This window comes from Natator depressus, chromosome 2, assembly GCF_965152275.1.
Source record: "Natator depressus isolate rNatDep1 chromosome 2, rNatDep2.hap1, whole genome shotgun sequence".
Classification (NCBI taxonomy): Eukaryota; Metazoa; Chordata; order Testudines; family Cheloniidae; genus Natator; species Natator depressus.
In genome coordinates, this window is record NC_134235.1 from 214,649,646 (window position 1) to 214,676,852 (window position 27,207).

Below are 27,207 nucleotides of genomic sequence, written 5' to 3' on the forward strand. Positions count from 1 at the left end.
GGTATAGTGAACAGGAGGATGATAGAAGGGAGGCTATAGCTGATATTGCTAATTTTCTCTTTGAAAAAGCCTTCAAGATCTTGTTCACAGAATGAGGAGGGGACAAATGCCCCAATTATTTTCTGACTTTAACTTCCCATATGCCACGTTCTGTCTGACTGCACTTCATTTCATTTGTACATTTCAGTTTTGGTTAGTTAGGTCTTCTACAGCAAAATGATATGCAATGAAAATTGTGTCTTATCTTTAATTTCTTTTCTCCTATCGTCTGACACTCCTACTGTGCATCCTCCTTTCCCGTGCAGCTAAAGGACAGAACAAAAGGTGCAGGAGAAAGCCTTGCTCTCAAAGCTGTAACAACACTTATTAACTGTTAAACATGGAATTAATTCATAACTATTTGTAAAGAACCAAACAACATTTTAATATCCTGAAAGTGAGTGAATGGAAAAAAATAATAAATATATCTAAGGATATCCCAGAACCCATAACTAAAGTAAGGTAGATTCTCAGACACGACAGTAGGAGAAACGAAATTAGAAGTTTCAGACACTCCCACTAAAGGATTTAAGAATTAGTGAAGCTCTAAAGGAGAGAAAAATTCAGAGCAAACCAGTTGTTTTTGGTAGAGTAAATCTGGATAAGGGACTATACTACTGAAGGCACTGCCCATTGCAGAGTTCTTCTAACAAAAGTTGTGTCCACAGAGGCCATCATCTATTTGGTAGTGCTTTGGATCTCACTGCTTCTTCAGTAGGACTGTCAGACATGAAAGTGTAGAAGAATGAAAATGCTGTTTTGCCTTTAGCCTCACATAAGTGTGAGCAGAAGAGCAGCCTTACAAATACCGACAAAGATTTCATGAGATCTCTGTGCCCCAGAAATAGCCAGTGACCTGGCTGAATGAACTGTAATTCCTGGAGGACCAGATTTGCCTCTGACCTTGTCTGCTTCTGAAACACACATCTTCATTTTGAATATCAATAATTTAGAAACATCATCCCTATAACTGACTGGCAGTACAAAGGGAATCTGAACAGAGAATTTGCCCCCCTTCCGATATGCATATTTGCTTCCCCATAAAGTTCACATCTTTCTTCTTTGTTTTAGATTCAGACAAAAGAAAGGCAAAACAGTAACGTGGGGTCTGTGCAAATGGATCTTTTGGAGGAATGAAGGCTGGGATGGGTCTCAGTCCTGAAGGAGACCTTGTCACTGTGAAAGATGCTGAGTTGTGGCTCACTGACAAGGTCCTCAATTCTGAAATTCTTCAGAGGTGATTCAAAGGAAGGGGATAGTTACCAGACTTAATCACCAGGTAAGGAACATGTAAGATTAATGGTGGAAATAGTGGGGAAATAAGGAAGAAGACAAACTCAGCCACTTCAAGGAATCTTTTTATATATTAACAAGAGTAAATCAGACCCTGCCTGCCTAATTCTAGTATACTATTCAAAGTTGCCACATGTACCTTCAGAATGTTCAGCCTAAGGACCTAGGATAGATACAGGACTGGAGAGGCATTGAACATGCTTTGATTTTTGTAGTCCTTTGCTTATCCCTGTTAAGCCTTTGTCCCTGCTAAAGCATGCTAGAAGAACCTTCCTTTGAAATGGTTTATAAAGGGGGAAGTTCCTCTTCAATAGTTTGGTCAATATCTCAAGAACTTAAAGTTATTTTTTAAATTTTGCTACCTTGCTAATGTAATAATACAATATCTGGCAATGCTCAGGTGCAGGAGGGGGCAGGAACTTTCCCCCACTCCTGCCAAAAAAACCCTAGGAATTTGGAATTGCTTTGTTGCTGTTAAATGGGTGGAACAATCTGTAGCTTCCTATGAAGAAAAGGACTTATACCCCCATAGTTTCAGGTCTGATTCTTCCCCCTACTAGGTGTAGAGAGAAGAAAAAGCCCAAAGCATGATGATCAGATGGTTTAATTCATAAAAAGTTGTTTCTCTGATATACATTCTAGTCTTTTGTGCAAACAGCACAGTCCTCCTGGATAAAAACCTTGTAGCTCTTTTAAGAATTTACATTTTCTTCATCAATTTGCCTGGGATCCATGAAGTTAAAAAATAAACTCTATATAAATTGTATATGAGTTTGAAACACCAGTAATTATGCTCTTGTATATGCTCGTTACCTTCTTCCTTTTATATTTGTTCCAGGACCAAAGCCTACACCTGTAGTCACACAAAGTGTAAACTTGGAAACTGCAGCACTGAGATGTCAAGCTTCAGATTGTACTTTCCAGGAAATAGCAGCAACTGTGTCTATGGCTGTCTCCTTGGCAGATTTCTTGTACATCCTATTATCTAGTTCCATTTCTGGTTTTGCTTGTCGCTAAAGAGCTGTTTGTAGGGGCTGGTTCATGATCAGCCTGCTGTCGGGCTGTTCTGGATGCAATTATTCTTTGATTTACCACTGAACATGTGGACTTTGCTCTTTCTTCTGCATTTTAAAATTAGGCCTTTCCGAAGATTTAGTCATCTTTTTCAGACGAAATAAAAGATGTTTTGTTAAGTTTGATTTAAACAAAATATTCATAAGGAAGCCATCACACATTATAGAGGACATCCCTTGCAAAATGAGGTTTTGTTAACCATAGATGACACTTAAAGCCTCTCCTGAAAAAACCAAAAGGGACTCTGTCTGGGTAAACTGTTTATTAAAAAATAAAGGCCTGTTACTGCACCTACTGAAGTGAATGGCAAAGCTTCCATTTTCTCCAATGAAACAGGATCAGACCCTAAATGTCTATAAACATTAGCTTTTGAGATGACAACTCAATTTTGTACTGTAACTGAAAAACTTCAAAGCTATCAAAAAATTGTCTCAGATACATAATACACAGAAAACATCATTTTGAATTGTTCCAGAATTTTTTATACTGAACGTGTAACAGAGCAACTATGATACCTTATGACACTTAAAATGTTAATATTAACCATCTCCGCTTAGAAATGATTAAAATGATTATTTTCGTATGCTGCTTTAAATTAAATTTCTTCATTTATGGCCAAATAAATATTCAAGCCACACTGTATAAACAGTTCGGTATTTGTTAAATTGACAAACCAGTGACAAATACAAATGTATTCCAATGTATATACATCCATCTACTAACCATTTAACACATATGGTCATTAAACACATACATAAATACGTATCACTCTCTTCAGACTAAGGTTTGAATGGCTATATTCTAAAGCCTTTAATTTTCTAATGATGTAATGTTGTCATAATGTTAGTAGTGGACAAGTGCTCAGGAGCTAATGGACATAAATTGAATTATTTCCTAATAGATTTTTTGGGGGGTGTATTTTCCATCTCCCACTGGGAAAATTCACTTTGACTATCTGGATACCATTAGGATTCTGTATACGCTCTTTATGGATCACGTCAAGCAAGAGAGTGATTTGAGCCCTTAGGCTTTTTAGAGAGAGGGTAATGATGAGGAATATTGCTAGCAGGTTTGTTGTATGTAAATTTTACCCTTCCAAAGAGATACTGTTATGGCTGTAGGTGAAATGTTTGACCTACTAACTGTATTTCATGTCGTGGTTGTGTACTTTCCTCTCCTGTGCTCATTTGCTCTTTTCCTATGCATATAGAGGCTTACTGGTCTGTGAGCATTTGAGAGCAGGATTCTAGTAAGGTATGTTTTAATTTAATAAAATATCTTATAGGCGAGTGGAAGAAGTATATTTACAAGTCTACTCATGTGGAAAGAACCAGTTCTGTGGGTTTGTTGGACACTCATCTCTGTTTTGCAATTCTGCTCTTGGAATGGCTGAGCTGGGGACAAATATCAGTTATGGGATGAAAAACAATCTGAACAGGAATATGCCATTTTCAAAATAGGTAAAAGTTTAAAGGTTAAATGCAAAAGAAACATGAGAATTGAGTTTAGCACTGAAAACCAGAACTTAATTAACATCCCCACTAGCCAGGGAATTCAGCACAGAAATAGGTTCTAACCAACTTATTAAAAATCTGTTTTCCCTCTGTGCAAAATCTTAGCACTTCTTGGATCACAAAAGGTAACCTCGGAATACAGCGTCCTCAATGCCAGATGTGCCACTGCACTCTATGGGCACAAACACAGAAAATATAGTATAAACTAGATTATGAATAATGTCCCTTATGTGAAACTCCATTTTGTTTAAAAAAAAAAAAAAAAGAGGGTCATATCCCATATATTTATTAGTGACACTGAAAATTCTCTTGGTTATCTAAACTTATTCAGTATCCCCCCTATTGTTGGGAGAATCCTGACAGTAATATATATATAAGCATTAGATAATAATGGCATTCTCTTATATGTTTAAAAAGAAAGCCCCCCCCCATGTTAACATATTATGTAATCACAGCTTTTATTTAAGTGCAATATGGATACTTTCCCTGAAAACAGGTAGCTCAAAGCATATTTATAAACTTAACAGATATAGACTGCAAACAAACTAATGAAATGCATAGGTTTTCCAGAAAAAAATCTGAGAAAACAGGATCATTTTAACAAATCAAAATGTAATTACAACATAGCTTCTCTATCATTTGTGGTATTTATTATCCCAAACATCTTAAAAGCACATAAATCTGAAAATCTGTATGTATGTTTTTAAATATCATATGTCACACATTTCTTATGAAAATACCCACTTACAGTTGGCACAGTATGTATACTTTTTACTGATAGTCAAAACAAATTTTATCTTGCATATGGCACAGAAAATTATTCACACACATCACAAAAGACTTCAGTGAGCAATTCATTGGGCAACAGCAATTTAGTTAGGTTTTAGCTATAATAAAATATGCATATAAAAGGCTTGAAATGAATGTTTAGGTATGGAACAATATAATGTTTTGTAGTAGTTAAACACTGCCATCTGTATCTTTGGGCCACAATTAAAAAAACAAGGGTATGACCATTAAAAGTACATATCCTGAGATTTCCTTCTTTGGGGGCACAAAGGTTAAAAAGGAAAAACTGATCTAGGCATAAACCAGGAACACATGTGGCAATGAGAAAAAACAGCAAATGCAGGGCAGTTAGAGAGAAAACTCTTGAGAAAGACAGAGAGAGAGAGAGAGAGAGAGAGAGACACCGAAGTGACATGGTAAGATGAACAGCAAGGTCTACTGGAAAAAGGAGAAGCTGACTAGCTTTGCATTTTGAGTGTGGTAAAATCTACTCAATCATACTAACAAAGTTAAACCTGTAAACTTTCTTCAGAAGTTTAAAAAGTGGCATTTGAGACTGGAGCATCGGTTGCCTATTATAATGCAAAATAGCATGATTTTATTTACAATCAGCATACATTTCCATTCCTGGAAAAAGCAAAGATAGTCTAAAAAGAAATATGCACAATAGGCTTTGCATTTGTGGCATCAGAGTAAAATATCAAATGCTGCATAAGTCCATGACATCAGAGGTAAGAATAATGAAATGTGTGCATTTACAGTCCACTTATTGACAGTCACCAATTAATGTATTAACAGATGGATCTCTTACACAGGATTAAGCAAAACTAATAGTTCTGCTTGACTATTTTAACAACAAATTCAGCATTTCAGATTAGTTACTTAAGTGTAATGTAAGATGATATGTTAAAATCTCATACTGTGTTTTATTCCTTAATTATTTTAGTTTTTATGCACGTGTTATATAGATGGCATACCACAAGAACATTTAAGCAGTTAAGTTACAAAACAAAATATTTGTGTAATTATCTTCAAGTTGTCAAGGTGCACATTCAAAGGGACAGAAAGATAAAGACATATTACAAATCACAAAGCACTGAATTTTCAAGTGTAAAATCATACCAAAATCTTGATAAATTATCATTGATGTTGTAGGAGAGCAGCTGGTCTGGAAGGCCATTAGAGGTGTTCTGTACTGCTAGCACATGGGCTGCTAGGGTGAAGGGTACATCATTGAGGAGCTCTGACATGAAATGATTGTTTTCCAAACGTTGACTTGTCTCATTTCCCTCCTCAGCACCCACCACAGTCAAATGTGAATGTTTTTCTGTATTTGGCTAAAGAAAACAAAGGAACAATAATTTAGACAATACAGATTATGAAGTCTAAGCTTCACACTTGAAAACACTGTGACCTATTTATAATATGCAGTAGTGGTGTTTGGTTGGAGTAGACTACAATTGAAATTCTTAATGCATAACATGACAATTCTTTGAGTCAAGCTTAGTTTAGCCAAGGCTGTAAGGATTTTTCTGAATGAATAATGGCAGTTTTTCTGGCCACATAATCCTACTATACAATTGTGAACACTGATTGACAAATATACCAATGTATACTTCTAATTTGAAACTGAAATTGCTCAACTGGTTGGGTGTGCCTGTAATTACCACATAAAGTGATAGTGCATGTAACAAGAAAAAACACAGTTTTTGCACAATGTAACCATCGGAGATTATTGAACAAGCACTGCTAAAAAGAAAAAGCTGGGCAGTTTACTTCAAAATCCTGCTATGCAAATTAAACAAATTATATAGTCCATTAGATAGGGTACTGGATTAGGGGAGATTTGAGTCCTGAGCTGCTGTGTGACATTGGATAAATCACAATCTCTATCCCAAAGGTTCTCAAACTGTGGTCCACGAGCTCCATTCAGGTGGTCCACGGATAGTTCCCTCTAAGGTGCGCACCTGGGAAGCCGCACATGAGAGAATGAAGGGCCACCCACCTAATTAGTGCAGCTGCGCTGGTGTGGCTCCACTAATTAGGTGCCTGGACCCTGGAGAAGAAGCACTTGTAAGGTGAGGTGGTGGCCTTGGGGGGAATATGGGGTAGGTGGGAGGGGGGAAGTAGGGTGAGAAGAGGGGGTGGGGAGAATTTAGGACATGCGGGGTTGTGGCGGCCAGAGAAAGAGGTGACTTTTCCCAGCTCCAGGGCTGGGGCTGCAGGGGAGAGACAACCTTCATTCCCAGCCCCAGCTCAGGGGCTGCCATGGTGGGGGGAGAGAAGAAGAGACCTCCTCTCTTTCCCAGCCCCAGCCCCAGCTCTGGGGCTGCTGTGGCGGGGGAGAGAGGGGACATCCACCACATTAGAAAGGTAAGACTACTGATATTAAAATATTAGTTGTGTGCTTTTATTTGTAAAACAAAAAAAAATTAATTATTATTAAGCTTTTTTTTAATATAGCGCTTTTATCCAAAACACTTTGCAATAGTTAGCTAACAGTACAAACAACATTTGGAAAGATCATTAAGTGGTCCTCTGAGACCCTCAGCAATTTTTTTTTTTTTTTTTTGCGGACCACTTGAAAAGTTTGAAAACCACTGCTCTATCCTATAGTTTTGCCATATTTAAAACAGACACTAAACCCTCCTTCCTTTGTAAAGCACTTCAGATCTATGGATGAAAAATACTCTACAGGAGATAAATATTATATTGCTATTTATATCTTTCAAGCACTGTACACACATTTGATTAATAATTCACAGCATCTCTGCGAGGTAAGTGATTACTGTATCTCCATTCTATAAAAGAGCAAACATACATAGAGATGTTAAGTGACTTGTTCAAATCCAGTTAGGGAATAATGGCAGAGCATGGAACAGAACTCAGAAATTCCCGATTCCCAGCCCCGTGTTTACTCCTTTAAACCACTCTCATATACAAGTAAATGCAAATACAGAAAAACCCAAAGAATATTTTTATTACTAAGCTTCCTTAAAGTTCTACTGTAAAATTCTACGATCAGCGTGAACATAAATTTTCAAAAAGTTGGACAAGTTTTTAGATGCATGACTCCCATTAACTTTAAAGGGAATCATAAAGCTAAGATGAGCAATGCTAGATTTCTGTGTCAACTACACGTAACTATAGTTCTTGTGGAGAAGCTAAGGGTTGTGGCTGCTTGGCAGGGGATAGTTTGGGATTTTGGTTCCAGGGAAATCATAAGAGGCAGTTGAGTCTTTTGGCAAGGGGAAGGGGAGGGGTGGCATTTTCCCCTTGTGGGCAGGACTGGAGATGTCTTGAAAGCAATCTGATAGCAAATAGATGCCTCTCATCTAGTAATGATGGATAAAGAAACATTAGATAACTGTCTACTAAAATGATCTGCAGTGAAAGAGTTAACATTAACATTTACAATTCATTAGGTTTTAGAGTCATCACACTTCTGAGATTAATAAGGAAATGCTGACCTCTCAGAACTACTGTTTCAGAATAAGGAAGGCAGTAGTCCATCATTTACATTTGGTTTGCATTTGGAAGGCTTTCTTTACAATGATAAAGGCTAGAAATTTAAAGCTTAGGATCTACTGCACAAAATCCACAATCACAGAATTCATATTACCACTCACCTTGGGTTTGGAAATTTTACAAGATATCTAATATCCAGGTGAACAAACTTAGTAGCCAGAATAGATACAAAAGATGGTGTTCCACTGTCAATAGGCAATGCCCAGGTGAAAAAAGAACCTCCCACCCAGCTGCTGGGATTCACTCTAGGTGGCTACCTTTGAACTCAGGTTGTGGTCTCCCTCTTTCATACCAGCCTCTGGTGTCAAAGTTGAAGGCCCTATCTCCTTGAAAAGAAGGAATATTCTCTCTCTTCATATACATTCTAGAGCCTCCTGTCAACAGAATATGTGTATGGTTGGGTTTCTGCTAGTCTAACAGATCCTCAGCCAGCCCGTTGCAATATGGGTTTTGTGTGTGTCTGCTACTCAACTCTTCCCTCTGCTTTCTAGATCAGTGGTTCTCAAAACTTTTGTACTGGTGACTCTTTTCACATAGCAAGCCTCTGAGTGTGACCCCCCCCCCCAATAAGTTAAAAACACTTTTTTATATATTTAACATCATTATAAATGTTGGAGTCAAAGCACGATTTGGGGTGGAGGCTGACAGCTCGCAACCCCCCATGTAATAACCTCACAACCTCTTGAGGGGTCCCGACGCCCAGTTTGAGAACCCCGTTCTAGATGCTACAATGGATGTGCTTCTTTTATTCTTCATCCCATCCCCAGCCTCCCTTTCTGAGTTCTGCATTCTTGTGAGTAGCTCCAGTACTTGCTTGCGCAGTTGCTTATAGTTTTGAAAAGGATTAGCAGAATGAAACAGACAGGGTCCTGGTCAGTTTCTTTACTTTTGCCTCCGGGATCTAAGTGACAGCAGTGAAAATGGATAAAAAAAGAGTAACAATTTTAACTCTGCTGAAGGTTTCCAAAGCTGCAAGGAACAGCTGAGACAATGGAGCTGTATATCTGCAAGCTCAGGAAGACATTCTTGCACTGGTTTATACTCCATTCAAGTTTGGATGGTTATCTTTGCAATTATCAAGGCCAGCAACATTTTTTTTATAAAAGGAAACTTAGATTATACGGCAGTTTATCTCACAGGGAAAGCTTCCTACTTGCTGAGAGCAAACAGGAAAGTGGATTTCCAAGCTCTGTATGATAAAAGAATTCATACTGAAATAAAACTATCCTGCCTATATAGACACTTTCTTTTCTGAGAACTTTGATTATCAGAAGGAAGCAGACTAGTTTAACAATTCAGTTTAATTTAGAAAAGGAGCAATAAAAGACCAGGTATCTGTACCTTTAATTTCTAACATCTAAATAAAAAGGCATGTTTATCTTTAAACTGTACCCTGCACAAGCATCACAGTCACTTTATCTCTCCAGATAACTATCCTATTTGAGCTTTTTTAGAGGTGCTGGTATCTGCTTGCATTACATCAGCCTCATGCTGGCAAGCACAGATCTGAGTCAGAGCACAGTAAATGGAGGTTAGGAAAAGGTGGTATTGTAAGAGTTTGGTTATAACGGGTCTTCAGATAACATTTTTTTCTCACCTTTCTAAGGAAAAATGAGCCCCCCCATTTGCTGTCCTGATCCTATGACCTACATGATAATTAGAAATCACTAGACTCTTACGTTTGTTTGGAAGACTATACTGTTAAGAACACCTGTTTACATCCTAATTGGCCCACAAAGTGGATGAATTCAATTTACAATGCAAATTAGAACATTATGTGCTGAAATTAGTTTAAAATAAGATGAAAATATACAGGCATGTGGTACACAGAAAGACAATTACATATCCCCTCTTCCATGTAATAAATTTCATGCCTGTGAAAGGTGCAAATTGGTAGCACTGGAAATGTTAGTGCAAGATTTAAAAAAAATAAAAAAGGACTGCAAATTTACTTCAACCAGTGGTTGGATTAGGAGGAAAATAAATTGGCAGTATTTTACTCTTAAACCCCCATTTCCACCATACTCCCAATCCCCACAATTTTCATTCACCAAATCCACCTTGTCAGGTATTTCCATATTACATAGATATTCATGCTATTTAACTTAACAAGGGGTTGGGTGTAACTTAGGGAGAACAGGGGTTTAAAAAGCCAGCTCATAAGCAACCAAAGGAGTAAGCAAAACAGGGGAGTTTTGCAGGCAAGTTTAGAGAGGGAGTGTGAGAGACAGATACACCCAATAAACATTCTTTAAGCTTAGGCCAATAATGGTTCCCCTGCCAAAAAACAACAAAACACACACGGAGCAAATATATACAACAAAAACCACTGCAAGAGTATAAATAATGCAGGAAGAAGTCGAGCAGCAGAATGGCGGCTATCCAGTTTATTACACTGAATGCAGCGTGTATGTGGTCAGGTAGCATATAAGTGCATTCAGTGCAAGCAGCTCATGGCCCTCAGAGACACTGTATGGGCCCTTCAGACCAGAGAGGCTGAACTAGAGCAGCTAAGGGAGACAGAAATGTACACAAACAAACTTTCTGGGACACAGCAGAGTGGTCCCACCCCCAATCTGACAGCCTCTGTGCTGCTGGGGAGGATGAAAGTCTCAGGGAAGGAGACTGTCAAACTGGAGCAGAGGAAAACAATCCCATAGTTGGGACCCTCCTTCCAGATGATGTCATGGTATCCTCTCACACTAAGGATACCTCTCTGGGGGGACTGGACCCTTGATATTAGGAAGAGACAGGTAAAAGTAATGGGGGATTTATTACAGAAATACAGATAGTTGGGTTTGTGATGACTGGGAGAACCGCATAATGAATTACCAAATGGGTGCAAAGGTTGCGGACCTCTCAAGACATCTAGACAGACTTATGTATAGGGTTGAGGAAGAGCCAGTTGCCAGTGACATATAGAAAGATAGGAGAGAGGTCCTGAAGGCCAAATTTAGGCTGCTAGGTAAGAGACTATATACTAGGACCTCCATGATATTCTCTGAAATGCTTTCAGTTCCACATGCAAGGCCATTTTCACAGGCAGAACTGCAGAGTGTCAACGCACAGATGAGACAAACGTGTTCAGATGATGAATTTAGGTTTATTCAACACATTCATAAATAACCTGGAAAAAGCTGAGGGGCAAAGTTTGCATAGAGTAAAAAATTACTCAAAATAGTTAAGTCCAAAGCAGACTTCAAAGAGTTACAAAAAGATCTCACAAAACTGGGTAACTGGGCAACAAAATAGGAGACGAACTTCAATACTGATAAATGCAAAGTAATGCACATTGGAAAACATAATCCCAACTACACATACAAAATGATGGTGTCTAAATTAGTTGTTACTACACAAGAAAGAGATCTTGGAGTTATTGTGAATAGTTCTCTGAAAACATCCACTCAATGTGCAGCAACAGTCAAAAAAGCTTACACAATGTTAGGAACCATTAGGAAAGGGACAAATAATAACACAGAAAATATCATAATGCACTGTTTTCAGAGTAGCAGCCGTGTTAGTCTGTATACGCAAAAGGAAAAGAAGAGCTCCTTTTCATAAAGCACTGTGTAAATCCATAGCATCACGAGGTTCCACGCTTAGGGAATCTCACTGATTCTATGCCATATTTACTCATTTTAAACATAAAAAAGATGTTTTCCTTTTACCTACCAGTCCTGTACACTCGAGCTGGAATCAGAGCTAAACTGGGTCCTTTCCCTGTAATGCATAATTGCCAATATGAAGATTCAGGAGGTTTGAAGAAACATTTCATTTGTAAACTCAGCAAATCTGTTATGGAATCAATAAGATAAAATAAAAATGGAACCTTCCCATGTTACTGTGTTTAGTCACTGTAGATTAGAACCACAATTTAAATTACTCTGAATTAAAATGCAAAAAGGTTAGCCATATACAGGTAAGAGAGGCAATGCAAGGAGGAGTGTGAAAGAGTGATGTCATAAAAGGGGAGAGATGCAACACAAAGTACAAGTGTGTGCTGGGAGAAAAGGTGCAGCAAGTGGCAACATAAAGGGAGTTGGAAGAGAATGACCAACACAGAGAAGTCTTCAATATTCCACCAAACAAATTCTATTGCACCTCAACTAACATCTGTTTCACAGATGTTTGAACTGAATAACCTTTGGAGTTAGAATAAATCCTCTACTTGGCGTTGACATCTGAACACCAGAGTGTACAATGAGGGAATAGGCATATGATCAAACAAACATTCTTCAAGTAAGAGGAATTGTGGCTTAGGTGGGTCAAGAGATTTGGGTTCTATTTCCAGTTCCGCCACTGATTTGGCCCTCCCCAATTTAGATAAATATTAAATATGAAAGAAGGTGTGATCAGTTTGTTGGTCAAAATGAGAGGCCTGAAATGTTAGATGCCTAAGACACATAGTGGTTAATTTGATTTCTATTTCATTTTCAATTATTTAGGCAATTTAAAAAAATAGAGGCTTGAGACTATTTAGTACCCAGAAATATGCCAGTTTTATATAACGAGTAGCCACCACGTTCTGACAGATCTAACTGGCTGACTCCTGATCAATTTGGGTTCATGATGTTGTTTAGTATAAGAACAGCCCATCAAGCAATATTAGATCTTTTTGAAAAGTAAGTATATTCAGCATTATCTGATATCTATTTGGTTATATGAATCAAAATTTTGAGAATTTGAGCTGCATGAGGCCAAAAGAAAGGCAGATGATATCATAAGATTATTTGATAGGTACTGATAGATACTGTTTTAGGATTCATGCCATCATGTCTGGGATTTACACCAAAAACATTATTAAAAATGGCAACATAAATCCATAATATAACAGACACAAAAGTCTCAGTCCTTGCTGCAACTTAGAGGGAGAGACAAAACTATAAGGCAACCCCCCGTGAGGAATGCTAACAATTAAAATTAAGGGCATAAAAAGAAAACAAAATAAATCCATTCCAAATTAAATTTAAAGATCTGCAGCGGCAGATTCACATGGCTATGCTAGAGCCATGGTGGTGCACAGAATGGATCTCCATCTTGCACAATCCCTTGCAAGTCTTCCTTCTGCAAGAATCAGAATAGGAGGATTTAGATTTCTTAAATCCCTCAAAAAATGCATTTGCAAATTCGGTTTACCTCATGCTCTACTTCTTTCCATCTCAACTCTATAAACCTTCTATAAAAGTGTATCTTCTTCTGCATGTTGGACTTGACCTCACCATTGCAGTTATATTGTTCTCAACCGATGCAAGACAACAACTTCCCAGGATCATCTAAGTATCACCTTGTTGATGACAAAGTCAAACCAACTAATGTTAAGAATACACCGCAACTTCTGACACCAAAAACTGTTCAGTTTCCTCTCCTCCACTGTTTTTAACAGCCACATTTCTGTTCCATATAACAGAGTTGTCATCACTACGACTTTGAACACTCATATCTTAGTTGTCACACAGACATGCTGCCACCTGAACAAAGGCCTTTGAAGATGCTGAAACAACACTGACACAAGACTGATCCGACATTTGACTGCTTTGAATCTCCAGCTGTCAACCAACTACTCCTCAGACAGATAAAACTATTTACCCATTCAATATCATTGCTATCTACAGGCAGAGTTTGCAGGTCATTTGTTCCTATTTTATAGGAGGCACGCATAGCATTTTTTCTATCACCTTTGATCTTAAGTGCCCTAGGTTCTGCAGTTTTTTGCAGCTCTTCCAGCAATAGGTGTAGTGGGTCAGTAGTCTCTCCAAGTAAGACAATATCATCTGAATACTCAAGATTCTCTAAAGATGAATATTTAAATGTCACAACTCCTACTTTGGCCTCAGTCAGCTTTGTCATCAGAGAGTTTATTAGAACATTAAATAATGTAGGTCAGAGAAAACATCTCTGGCATATTCCTGATTCTACTGAAAACCAGTCTGTAATACAACTGTTGAACCTCTTTGGCACAGTGCAGGGAGTTAACAGGTGAGCCTGCACTCTGATCACTCTGACACCAATTAGTTTCCCCAGATAAAGCTGACTGGGGTAATGAAAGGTAATTAGCTAATCAGGCTGGTGGGCTTGGTGAGCTAATGAGCCAATTAGCCACTCACCTCAAGACTGATGAAAAGACACAGGAAGGAAGCGCCAAGGGGGAAAGTAACAGGGCTAGCTGAGCCCAGTCTCACAGAGGCTTCAGGGAAGAAAAGACCTCTGCTCCTCTGAGGTCCAGAGAAGAAGGCCTAAAGCACACTTGACACTGTAAAATAGTACTGTTGCACAGGACTGTAAACGTGTCGATGGAGGGAACTAAAATAAATAGCATGGTGGATACACTACCAATAGAATCAGAGACAGTTTCTGTGATGTGCAGGCAGGTGCTACACCTGCACACACCTAAATGTACCATGGAACATTTCCTCCACTAGGCACATTAAGTTCTCAGGCACCCCATACTAGGGGTAGCAGTATCCACAGTGCTGATTGATGCACTGAGTAAAAAGCGGCCATAAAATCCATAAATGCGATGTTACCTTCCTCCTTTTGCTGCTCTAATCGTTTTTCAATAAAATTCTGTAAGTGACCAGTGCAGAAACCACACTGGTTAGCTCTCAACCCAAAAATGAGACAGTGCTTCACTTGGTTCAGTAGTATAAACATAAACATCTTCCTTGGGACAGATAGCAGCATCATTCACCTATAATTGGAGCATGATGAATGGTCTCCTTAAAAAAAAAAAAAAAAAAAAAAAAAAGGATGATGCATCCCTTTTTCCAATCTTCTGGAATGTGACTGGTTTCTCAAACTTAAGACAATGCTCTGAAGACAGTGAACGAAATCTGGATTTCCACTCTAACAATTCTGATGCAATACTGTCAAGACCAGGTGCTTTATCCTTTCATAACTGTTTAGAGGAAAGAATGTTTGTGGTCAATGTCACTGGCCTGTTTTCAGAGGTGTTTGCGGGAGGATGTGTGTTGTGTTTTTTCATGTCAGGAGTTTAGGAGGGAAAACTATGACAGCTACAGAGGCAGCAGTGGTAGTGACCCGAAGAATGGAAGAGACACTGAAGATGACTGGATTGTGGAAGCTATGGGATGTACATTATTCTAGAGCGGTACCTGACAAGTGCTTCATCCGAATGAGGTGCCACCTGCTAGAACTGATGGAAGAGAAAATCTGAGGTATGGAGATGCAGCTAGAAATTATACCTGAATTTAGAAGAAGATTTGAGCAGATGGAAGAAAGGAAAGAGGCAACTGAAGGGAAAACCCAAGACTTGCGATGAATGCTGGATAAGAAAACTGTGAGGGTAAGACTGCTGGATGAAGAAAATGGTCCATGGAAGCATGTGTCTATAAGAACAAGGCAGAGGAAAAGACCCGCTAGTGAAGGAGAAATAGAGCTGAGGAAGAAATTTGCTGAGTTGCAAAATGAAGGAGAGAGGCAGGCAGTAAGAAAAGATGGGAAGGAAAGGAAGAAGAGAAAAGCAGTGAGTCCTACAAGAAGAGGGAAGAAACAATGGAGATAGGTAGAGTTTGGAAACCCAGGAAGATAGAGGATGACTCACAGAAGATTCTAAGTGAGAACAGAAGACAAGAAGACATGCAGCCAGAAAGAACAGGCCCGAGAATTGCATGAACACGAGGAAGAGACAGGTCTACGTAATTGGGAACTCCCTACTTAGAAGAACAGACAAGCTTGTCACCTGATTTGGAGGATAGAAGGGTGTGTTTTCTTCCAGGAGCTAAGATATGCAACGTGGACCTGATGCTGAAGAGGATCCTAAGGGGAGCAGGAAAGAATCACTGATTGTTAGTCTCTAAGGTGCCACAAGTACTCCTTTTCTGATTGTCCTTCGTGTTTCATGCAGAAACAAATGATCCTGCTAGATTCTTGCTGGGAAGCAACAAGGAAGACTACACCAGGCTGGGGAAGATGCCTAAAGAAATGGAGGCTCAGGTGATCTTCAATGGGATTCTCCCTGTCCCTAGAGGAGGAGAGTGAAGATGAGATAAGACTATAATGATCAATTGGTGGCTCTGGCAATGGTGCTATAAGAAGGGCTTTGGGATGTTTGACCACTGGGAGGCATTCACGGACAGAGGACTGGTGGTGGTGGAGCAGCATTGTATACTAATGACAAGGCAGACAAAAAATAAGAAGTAGTGAAATGGATAAAATGGAATCTGTTTGGGGGAGAATGGTAACAGAGGCTCCACTGAGATAGTGCTTGGGGTCTGCTACAGAACCCCAGGATCCTATTTGGATATGGGTACAGACCTCTTTAATATTTTTTAATTAAATAAATACTACTAGCAGGAAATTGTGTGATTATGGGAGACTTTAACTTCCCAGATATAGATTGGAGGATAAATGCAACTAATAATGGTAGGGGGTCCAGATATCCCTGGATCTGATATTCAATAGATTTCTTGATCAAGTAGTCACCAGACCGACAAGAGGTGATACCCAAGACTTGCCTAAATCAGAAATGGATAAGTAGGGAGAACCTCATAGAAGTATTGGTTGCAGAGGACAACTTTGGTTTGATGATCATGAGTTAACCTCAGTTTTAACTAAATGGAAGGATAAACAAAATAAGTTTGCAACTAGGGGCCTTGATTTCAAATAGGGAAACTTAAAAAAATTAAGGGAATTAGAGAAGCGGACTGGATTGAAGAACGCAAGGATCTGAATGTGGGAGAGGCTTGGTATTATTTTAAGCAAAGTTGCAGAAATTATCTGGAGCCTACACCACGAACAAGGGAGGGGAAAAAACACGTAGAGAAGGATTGAAAACCAAACTGGATGAACAAAAATCTCAAAGAGGTTATTAAGAGAAAGCAGAGAGCTAACAAGGAACGGAAGATAGGATGGATCAATAAGGAAAGAGACCTATTCAACGTCAGAAAGCATAAGGATAAAATGAGAACTGCCTAAAGCCAAGCAGAGTTGGACCTTGCAAAGGAAATTAAAACCAACAGTAAATGGCTCTGTAGCCATATAAATACAAAGAAAACAAGGAAAGAAGAAGTGGGATCCCTAAGTACCGAGGGTAGGATGGAAATTAAAGATAATCTGGGTATGGCCCAACATCTATACAACTACTTTGCCTCCGTTTTTAATAAGGAATTTGGGTGCAGTGGCAGGGTGGCTAATGGGAACAAGGATATGGAAGTAGAAATTACCACATCTGAGGCGGAAGCCAAACTCGTATACATCTTAAAGGGAACAACCTGGGGGCTTCCGATAATCTCCAAGAATATTAAGGGAACTTTCACACGAAATTGCAAACCAAATAGCAAGGACTTTTAATGAGTCTGTAATCTTGGGGGTTGTATCCTATTCCTGGAGAATTGCAAATATAGTACTGTGATAAAAATAAAGGGAAGGGTAACCACCTTTCTGTATACAGTGCTATAAAATCCCTCCTGGCCACAGGCAAAACCCTTTCACCTGTAAAGGGTGAAGAAGCTAAGATAACCTCGCTGGCACCTGACCAAAATGACCAATGAGGAGACAAGATACTTTCGAAGCTGGGGGGGAGGGGGGATTCTTTTGCCTTTTCTTTAATTAGAATTATTCTTTTAAGAACCTGATTGATTTTTCATTGTTCTTAAGATCCAAGGGTTTGGGTCTGCGTTCACCAGTACAAATTGGTGAGGATTTTTATCAAGCCTTCTCCAGGAAAGTGGGTGTAGGGCTTGGGGGGAATATTTTGGGGGAAGACATCTCCAATGGGCTCTTTCCCTGTTCTTTGTTTAACATGCTTGATGGTGGCAGCATAGGGTTCAAGGACAAGGCAAAGTTTGTACCTTGGGGAAGTTTTTAACCTAAGCTAGTAAGAATAAGCTTAGGGGGTCTTTCATGCAGGTCCCCACATCTATACCCTAGAGTTCAGAGTGGGGAAGGAACCTTGACAAGTACCAATATTTAAGAAAGGAAAAAAAAGTGATCCAGGAAACTACAGCTAATTAATTAGCATTCTGTAAATGCTAATTGGGATAAAATACAATATAGTTTTAAAAAATGTAGCTCATGCCAGACCAACCCAATCTCTTTCTTTGAGAAGATAGCAGATTTTCTTGAGAAAGGAAATGCAGTAGATCTGTTCTATCTAGATTTCAGTAAAGTATTTCATACAGTTCTATATAAGAAGTTACTAGTTGAATTGGAAAAGGTAGGAATTAATGCATGAATTGAAAGGTGGGTAAGGAACTGGTTAAAGGGGAGATTTCAAAACGTCATACTGAAAGGTGAACTCTCAGGGTGGAGGCAAGTTACCAGTGGAGTTCAAGGATCAGTATTGGGTCCAATCTTATTTTACATTTTTATTAATGATTTTGGCACAAAAAGTGCTTAAAAAAATGTGTTGATGATACAAAGTTGGAAGATATTGCCAATAAGGAGGACCAGAATATAATACAAGAAAATGCGGACAACCTTGAAATCTGGAGTAATAGAAATGGGAAGGAATTTAAAAATGCAAAGTGCAAAGGTTATGCATTTAAGGATTATTAACAAGAATTTTTGCTGTAAGCTGGGGATTTACCAGTTGGAAACAAACGAGGAGCAGAAAGACAGAGCTGTACTGATCGACCACGGGATGACTATAAGCTGCTAAATGTGATGCGACTGTGAAAAAGGCTAATGCAATCCTAGGATGCATTAGGGGAGGTGTTTCCAGTAAAGAAAGTTAAGAGAGGGTTACTCACCTGGTGCAGTAACTGAGGTTCTTCGAGATGGTTGTCCCTGTGGGTGCTCCACTTTCGGTGTTCATGCGCCCCGGCACTTGTAATCAGAGATTTGTAGTAGTAGTAGTGCCCGGTTAGGTCGTGCATGCGCTGCCCCTATCTCGCACTGCCTGAGGTGATTACATAGCACCATGTGGCCAACCCCCTCTTGGTTCCTTCTCTATCGCAAAGCTCCCAGCAGAAACTCCAAAGTAGGGGGGAGGAGGGAGGGTAGTGGAGCACCTACCGAGACAACCATCTTGAGGAACCTCAGTAACTGCACCTGGTGACAAGTTTCAGAGTAGCAGCCACGTTAGTCTGTGTTCGCAAAAAGAAAAGGAGTACTTGTGGCACCTTACAGACTAACAAATTTATCTGAGCATGAGTTTTCGTGAACTACAGCTCACTTCATCGGATGCATACCGATGAAGTGAGCTGTAGCTCACGAAATCTTATGCTCAAATAAATTTGTTAGTCTCTAAGGTGCCACAAGTACTCCTTTTCTTTTTGCACCAGGTGAGTAACCCTCTCTTCTTCTTTGAGGAGTGTCCCTGTGGGTGCTCCACTTTAGGTGACTGTATAGCAGTGTCCCTCAGTGGAAGGAGGGATCTTTGGAATTGTATTTGTGGCTGATGATAAGATGGTAAATCCAAATATAGCATCTGAGGATTAATGTTGTTCCAATTCATAATGCTGTGTGAATGTGTGGGCTGACGCCCAGATTGCTGCTTTGCAGATGTCCATAATGTGGACATTGTTGAGGAATGCTAACAAGGCAGGTAGGGTTTCAGTGGAGTGTGCATGTAACTTCATGGGCGTTGCAGTTCTTGGTGGTGGTAGAAGAAGTGGATGCATCTGGAGATCCATTTTGACAGTCCCTAGAGACGCTTCACCTTATCAGTGTTCTGTGATGGAGATGAATAATTTCGGTGACTTTTGAAAGGCCTTTTGTGGAGTACCGCTTCTCGTTTATTCCCATGGGGTTCTGGGAAGAATGACAGGAGATGGGTGAGTTGGTTCAGGTGGAATGATGATGGAATCTTTGGTCAGAACTTGGGATGTGGTTTCAAGGTAACTTTATTTTTGAAAAATGGCATGCATGGTGGATGTACCATGAAGGCAGCTAGCTCCCCCACCCATCAGGCAGATGTGATGGTGAGAAGAAAGGCTACCTTCATGGAAAGGTAGAGTAATGAGCATGTCACCAATGGTTCAAACAGTGGTCTGATAAGGCTGCACTAGATTAAGGTCCCACACTGGTGTAGGGGGTTGTATTTCTGGGTGTATGTTACAAAGGCCCTTAAGAAAACGCGTGGTGATTGGGTGAGCAAAAATGGATAACTCATCCACCTTATGATGGAACATTGTGATGGCTGCAAGGTGTACTCTAATGGAGCTTGTGGAGAAGCCCGATTTCTTGAGTTCTAATACATAGTCCAGTACGCCAGGTAGGGGAGATGAGACAGCTGTGATTTGTTTATTTTGGCAGCACGAGTGAATCGTCTTCATTTTTGTAAGTTTGTCTGTCGTGCAGTTGGTCTACGACTAATTAACAGACTGTCTTCTACTTCCTGTAAGCAGGTCATTTCAGCTTCTTGGGGCCATGGAGAAGCCATGCTTTGAGATGAAGTCTTGTGAGGTTGGGATGCTGAACCTGATCCGCATCTTGTGCGAGGAGATGAGGCAGAAAAGGGAGAGTGCATGGTGGACACACAGACTTATTTGGAAGGTAAGGAAACCATGGTTGCTGGGGCCACGTGGGGGTAATTAGGATGACTGGAATTGTCCATTTTGATTTTGTATATCACTTGTGATAGAAGAGGGGTCGGGGGAAGGCGTAGAGCAAAGGTGCATCCCATCTGATGAGAAAGGCACTGCCCAACGATTGTGGACCCAATCCTGCTCTGGAATAGAACTGAGGACATTTGGTGTTTTGTGCCACCACAAAGGGGTTTATGACTGAAAACCCGCACTGTTTGAATATATTCCTTGGTACTCGAGGGTCCATTTCCCACTTGTGGTCCTGGGAAAATTTTCTGCTTAATGCATCTGCCCAGCAGTGTTCTCGCATCGTAGTAAATATGCGGCTGAGGTGTCGATGTTGTGACTGATGCACCAGGTCCAAAGTAGCACGATCTCTGTGCACAGGGAGTGTGAGTGTGACCCCACCCCTTGTTGGTTTAGATAGAACATGCAGGTGATGTTGTCTGTGAGGATCTTTATGGTTTTTGCTTGATCATTGGTAGAAAAGGGGAGCATGCATTGCAAACTAATAGTTGCTCCAGTAGATTTATATGAAGGAGAAACTGCACCCAGGACCAACAGCTCTGGACAGTATGGGTGTTTAAGTATGTCCCCCAACCTAGTAGGGAAGCATCCGTAGTTATCATCATTGTTGGAGGGTTCTGTACAAAGGGAACCCCTGTGTCGAATATATGCGGTAGAGAGGAGAGGGTGGGTGATGAACCATGTTGCGTCAACCAGATTGAGAATCTCTTCCACTTGGCCAGGTAGGTAGCCCTGGTGGAGGGCTTTCAGGAAAGCTCCATCGGGTTCAGCCATCGAGCTTCATGCTGTGAGCTGTAGCGACTCGAGGTCCAGGTGCTGGAGATGCCCCTGATCCTGGGTCAATAAGTCCAGGAACAGCGGCAAGGTGGCTGGGGCTTCCATGGGCATTTCCAGGAGCAATGTGTACCAGTGCTGGCGAGGTCAAGCTGAAGCTGTCAATATCACTGAGGCTTGTTCCCTTTGTATTTGGAACAGTACTTGTCAATGAGCGGAATGGACGGAAACATGTATAGGAAATGGCCTCCCCATGGGAGGAGAAACGCATCTGCGATAGAGGCTGGGCTGTGATTCAGGAAGGAACAAAACTGCTGACACTTCTTGTTGCATCGTGTGGCGAACAGGTCTATCTGGGGAAAGCCCCACAGGTGGAAGTTTGAGTTCACGACGCCCTAGCATAAGGACAGCTCGTTGCCGTGGAATGACCTGCTGAGATAGTCCGCCAACTCGTTCTGTACCCCGGGGAGGTACAATGCTTTCAGGTGCATTGAATGTTCTACGCAGAAGTCCCACAACATGACGGCTTCCTGGCACAGGGGAGTGGAGCGTGCACCCTCCTGTTTGTTGATATAGAACGTCGCCGTGGTGTTGTCTGTCATTACTGACGCACATTTCCCTGTTCTGTGGGTTCAGAAAGTCTGGCATGCTAGGCGCACTGCTCTCAGCTCCTTGACACTGATGTGGAGAGTGAACTCCTCCCGAGATCAGAGGCCTCGAGTTCTGAGATCTCCCAGATGTGCTCCCCAGCCCAGTGCTGACGCATCCATCACTAGCGAGAGAGACAGCTGAGGGCTGGTGAAGGGGACCCCTGCACACAGTACATGAGGGTCAAGACACCACTGGAGGGAGTTGAGGACCTGGCGAGGCAGGGTCACAATCCTGTCCAAGCTGTCCTGGACTGGCTGATACACTGACGCTAGCCACAACTGAAGAGGTAGAAATCTGAGTCTGGCATGCTGCACTACATAGGTACAACCGGCCATGTGTCCTAGAAGTTTCAGGCAATTCCTTGCTGTGGTGGTGGTGGTGAACTGCCTGAGATATCAAATGATGTCATACTTCTGGGAAATATGCCCTGGCCTGTTTAGAGCACCACCCCTATAAATTCTATCCACTGAACCAGGGACAGTGTAGATTTCGCCACATTCAAGAGAAGGCCCAGTTTGTTGAACTTCGTTCTTATGAAGTCAACTTGTGCCTCCACTTGAGCCCTGGAGCAGCCCTTGATGAGCCAGACGTCGAGGTATGGGAATACCTGTATCTGCCGCCTGCACAGGAACGCAGCCATGACTGCCATGCACCTGGTGAACACTCAAGGTGCTGCTGACAGGCCGAACAGGAGGACTGTGAACTGATAGTGGTTGTTGTTCACCACAAACCTGAGGTACCTTCTGTGGGATGGAATGATTGCAATATGAAAATATGCGTCCTTCAAATTAAGGGCAGCATACCAGTTCCCTGGATCCAAGGAAGGGATGATGGAGGCCGAAGATCATGCGGAACTTGAGTTTCTTCATGAACTTGTTGAGCTCCCGCAGGTCTAGGATGGGCCTGAGCCTGCCTTTGGCTTTTGGTATTGGGAAACACCAGGAACAGAAGCCCTTGCCCTTCTGCTCCTGAGGAACCTCTTCCATGGCCCCTAGCGATAGAAGCAAGTGCACCTCCTGTACAAGGAGTTGCTCGTGAGAGGGGTTCCTAAAGAGGGATAGGGAAGGGGGGGTGAAAGGGTGGGATAGACCACAGAATTGGATGGAATATTCCGTCTACTGTGTGGAGCACCCAACGGTCCAATGTGATGCAGGACCAAGCAGGGTAGAAAGGGGATAATCGGGACAAAAAGGTAAGGGCAGCGTGGATCCAGTCCTTGCACTGGTATACCGTCCTCGATCGCACCTTCAAAAGGACTGTTTCGGGCCCAAAGGTGGTTTGGATTGACCAAAGCCCTTGCCTGAGGATGGGTGTGGCCTCTTCCTGCAGCTCCTATTCTTCCTCCTGGAACCGTCCTGCTGGTTCTGTTGTTGGTAGAACCATAGCAAAGATTGCAGCCTAAATTGTTTCTCCTGCATGGCGAGAATGTGAAGGCCCAAGGACTTGAGGGTGTCTCTTGAGTCCTTCAGGCTGTGAAGCCTTTTGTCTGTCTTTTTGGAAAACAGAGTCACACCCTCAAAGGGAAAGTCCTATATTGTCTGTTGGACCTCGTAAAGGAGATCAGGAGCCCCTTCTCTTGGCCACCCCCATAGCCATCACCCTCACGGCTGGATCAGCTCCATCCAGAGCAGCCTGCAGGGAAGCTCGGAAAATGAGCTCACCCTCCTTGACCAAGGCCAACAATGGCCTGCTGATTTGAAATGTGAAGCTGCAACCCATCTGTAGAATAGACCTTCCTCCCAAAAAGGAGGAGTCTTTTCGCCTCCCTGTTCTTGGGGGATGGTCCCTGGTAGCCTTGCTGCTCACACTGATTGGCAGTGTCCACGACAAGGGAATCAGGCGGCAGGTGCGAGTACAGATGCTCATAGCCCCTAGATGGCACAAAATAGCATCTTCTGTTGTGCTTAGCTGTGGGGGGCAACGAAGATGGGGTCTGCCATAAAGTTTTGGTCATGTCCGATATGGTCTTGGTAAGTGGCAGGGCAATGAGTGCAGGTCTGGAGGGGGCGAGGATATCCACCACGGGATCTGTGTCCTCCACTACCTCCTGAATACCCAAGCCCTGGGCAACTCGCCACAGCAACTGCTGCAACACCCTGTTGTCTCCGAGGGCTGAGGCTATAGCAGTGCCCGCCAGCGCCTCATCTGGCGAAGCAGAGGAAGAAGCCCCTGAAAAGGGTGGCTGTTCCATTCTGTCAGCACCCAAGGGGTCCTGCGAATCGTGGGGATCCCGGGCTGGTGACAACCCAAACAGTGCCATGCCCCTTGGTGCTAGGAGAGATGACACCCATGCCGGGGCTGTAGGTGGCGCTGTTGGCGCCACTATAGGCATCGGTGTCGCTGTCAGTGAGCAGAACTTTGAGCCACTGCTTCCTCTCTTTCAAAGTTCTGGGGTGAAACCTGCGGCAGATTCTGCTTGGCGCAGACCTCACACTTTTTGAACACTGGGGACCGTGGCATACCACGGCTCCAGGGAGTCGGGGGGGGGGGGGAGAACCCCAACACACTCTAAACTAACTGTAAACTACTACTAACTACAGAACTATAAACAAATGACACAGATAGAGGCTCTTGTGAAAGCAAGAGCTATGGGATGTTCCAGCTAACCGTCACTGGCGGTAAGAAGGAACCGAGGGGTAGTGGGTCGGCAGGGCTTTATACTGAATGCCAGGAAGACACAACACCAGGGAGCGCCCTGGCCGACCCAATGGATGCTGCTATGGGAAAAATCTTCTGGCTGCCGTGCGCGCATGCACACACACACACCTGATTGGAACTGACATGAACAAGCACTCGAAGAAGAACAGAATTTTCTATTAGATTTTATTGGTGAATTTATCAACAGCATCCAAGTGTGATATATTGGCATCCAGTGGCTATATCTGTTCAAGAGAATACTGTGTATCAAAAAAATGGTGCTTACTTAACCGCATTGTTCCAACCAATGGCCTATGCCAAGTGGCTTTTCGGAAGGTGAATCACCACCACAAGAGAGCAGATCTGTCCACTTGGAATAACTGGAGTTTCACCCACCCTTTCAATCTCCCCTTCCTAATCTGTGCTGAAGCTACAACATAGCACTAACTGTTGTGGCAGGAAAAGCAGAAAATCTTCTCTGAAACTGTAAATCTATTCTATGTCCAGTTATTGGAAAGGGGAGCTAAAGAGTTATGTATCCAGAATTCTCACCTTCATTCCACTGGACAGTAAAAAGTTCTGTATTTGGACTGTACAGAAAAAGAAGGCTGATTATTTGAGAAAAGAACTATGTAAGTAAAAACAATTTCACAATACAGTAAGAGGAAAATCTTTTAGTTAAAATGATTTAAGATAGGGGGTGGAGAAAAAATTAATTAAAAAAAAAATCAACAAATCCTTTAGCAACTGTACCACGTGGAAAGTCAGCTTAAACTAGAGGTTAGAAGTTATGGTTTCAAGAAAAGAACAAAATTTCTCCTGAATGATCTAATCTAGACAGCAAATTATAAACTAATGAACAACATCTATTTGGGTCTCTCACTGTGGAATGTGACTATCAGAAATCGCTCATTACACTGACAGTCACAGACATATTGGTAAAATTTGTAATATCTCTATCAAGAACAAAGATAAAGTTAGAGGAAACAGGAAAAGTGTCTTGGACTTTTCCAAAGTGCTTATAAGCTTGGAGTGATTTACAGACTATGTTGACTCCTTTGAATCAAGGAAAGGCTTCCTCAAGAGATATTCAGTGAACAATCATCTCCAGTCTATGAACTATGGATGAAAATAAGTTTCCAAGGAAAACTAAATATGTTCAGAAAGGACAAAAAGGAGGAAAAAGCAGCTTAGTTATCTTATGGTTACATCAGAAAAACAACCATTTTCCAGACCTTCTTTAGATATTTTTTTCTATTAGAAAAGAAGATTACCTACTATAACGCCATTTTCCTGACAATACTTCCAGTCAGTCTGGAAATCATTAAATAGTTCTCTGAAGAGGGAACATGAATAGAGAGATGCTTTTCTAAATGTTTTAAGCTAGGATTTCATTTAGCAGTTTTAAATCCAAAATACAAGGGTATAGAGCTGTCATGACATCTGTTGGCTGGTTGCAGGCTTAGACACTTCTGAAATTTGATTAGTTGAGCACCTTCAAACCTCAATCCTAAAAGGCTATATCTTAAGGATACCACAAAGATACTCCTTAGAGATTAAGTCTGTGTCACATGAGCTAGTATTGAATAGAGACAACTTGCAAGTACCACCTAAGGACTGGAGTTATAGATTCCTTTATCGATTAGCTTTAAGAGATTAACCCCCACAAATTGAGGTTTCTACTTTTTCCAATTCAAGACATACAAAATATTTGCTGAAGTGAAAAGCATTAAGAAAACTGCCAGTTATTATTTCTGAGCAAAGCACATGACTCTACATTCTTGTAATATTTGAAGGCATTGTTCAGATTTTTCACACATTTTCTTTATAGCTCTCAGTTTTCATTTGCTCATAACTTTCCAGAACTAAACTTTAGGGATGAAATTTTCTAAGCTTGATTTCTGTCTGAAGGTGAATATTTTGGATGTTTGATCAAACATTTCAGCCATTTTGGAATATGACAAAAGGAAAATTAAACTTTTTGAAGTCAATGAGAGTTAGGTGTCTAGATGTTTTTGAAATACCTATAGGCACCTAAATACCTTTGAAAATCTGACCTGTAGTCCATTGCCAAGCATAATTTTGTTGGCAGATGAATTCTACAGACCAATACTATGTTGGGGGTAGGCGTGGGGTGGGTTGGTTTTTTGTTTTGTTTTTGCTCTGCTTGTGAAGCAAGGAGTTATAAAACAACATGACCTGCCATTACTTTATTAAAAATACACGTTATTTCAAACTAATCAGGATGTTTATGAGATAGTGTGAGACTACAACGTTTTGATTATTTTACTTGGCACTAATGCATGTATTTTCAAGACTATTACTATAAAATAATACCAGAGGGGAGATATATAAAAGAGAATTTGAGTACGTGTGTGTGTTGGGAGATTTTC

At 41.1% G+C, this 27,207-nt stretch overlaps 1 protein-coding gene across 3 annotated transcripts in view; it reads right to left on the minus strand.

The window, feature by feature from the left end:
- Positions 1–2,002: 2,002 nt before the first annotated feature.
- UMAD1 (UBAP1-MVB12-associated (UMA) domain containing 1) overlaps positions 2,003–27,207 on the minus strand; it is a 181,621-nt gene continuing 156,416 nt past the window's right edge. For 2 of the 3 annotated variants that reach the window (XM_074945864.1, XM_074945863.1), the window contains exon 4: positions 2,003–6,046. In XM_074945864.1, the coding sequence (XP_074801965.1) occupies positions 5,789–6,046 (258 nt within the window). In that variant the 3' untranslated portion in view covers positions 2,003–5,788. The remainder of the gene's footprint in view (positions 6,047–27,207) is intronic. The other variant, XM_074945862.1, reaches the window with a different exon arrangement.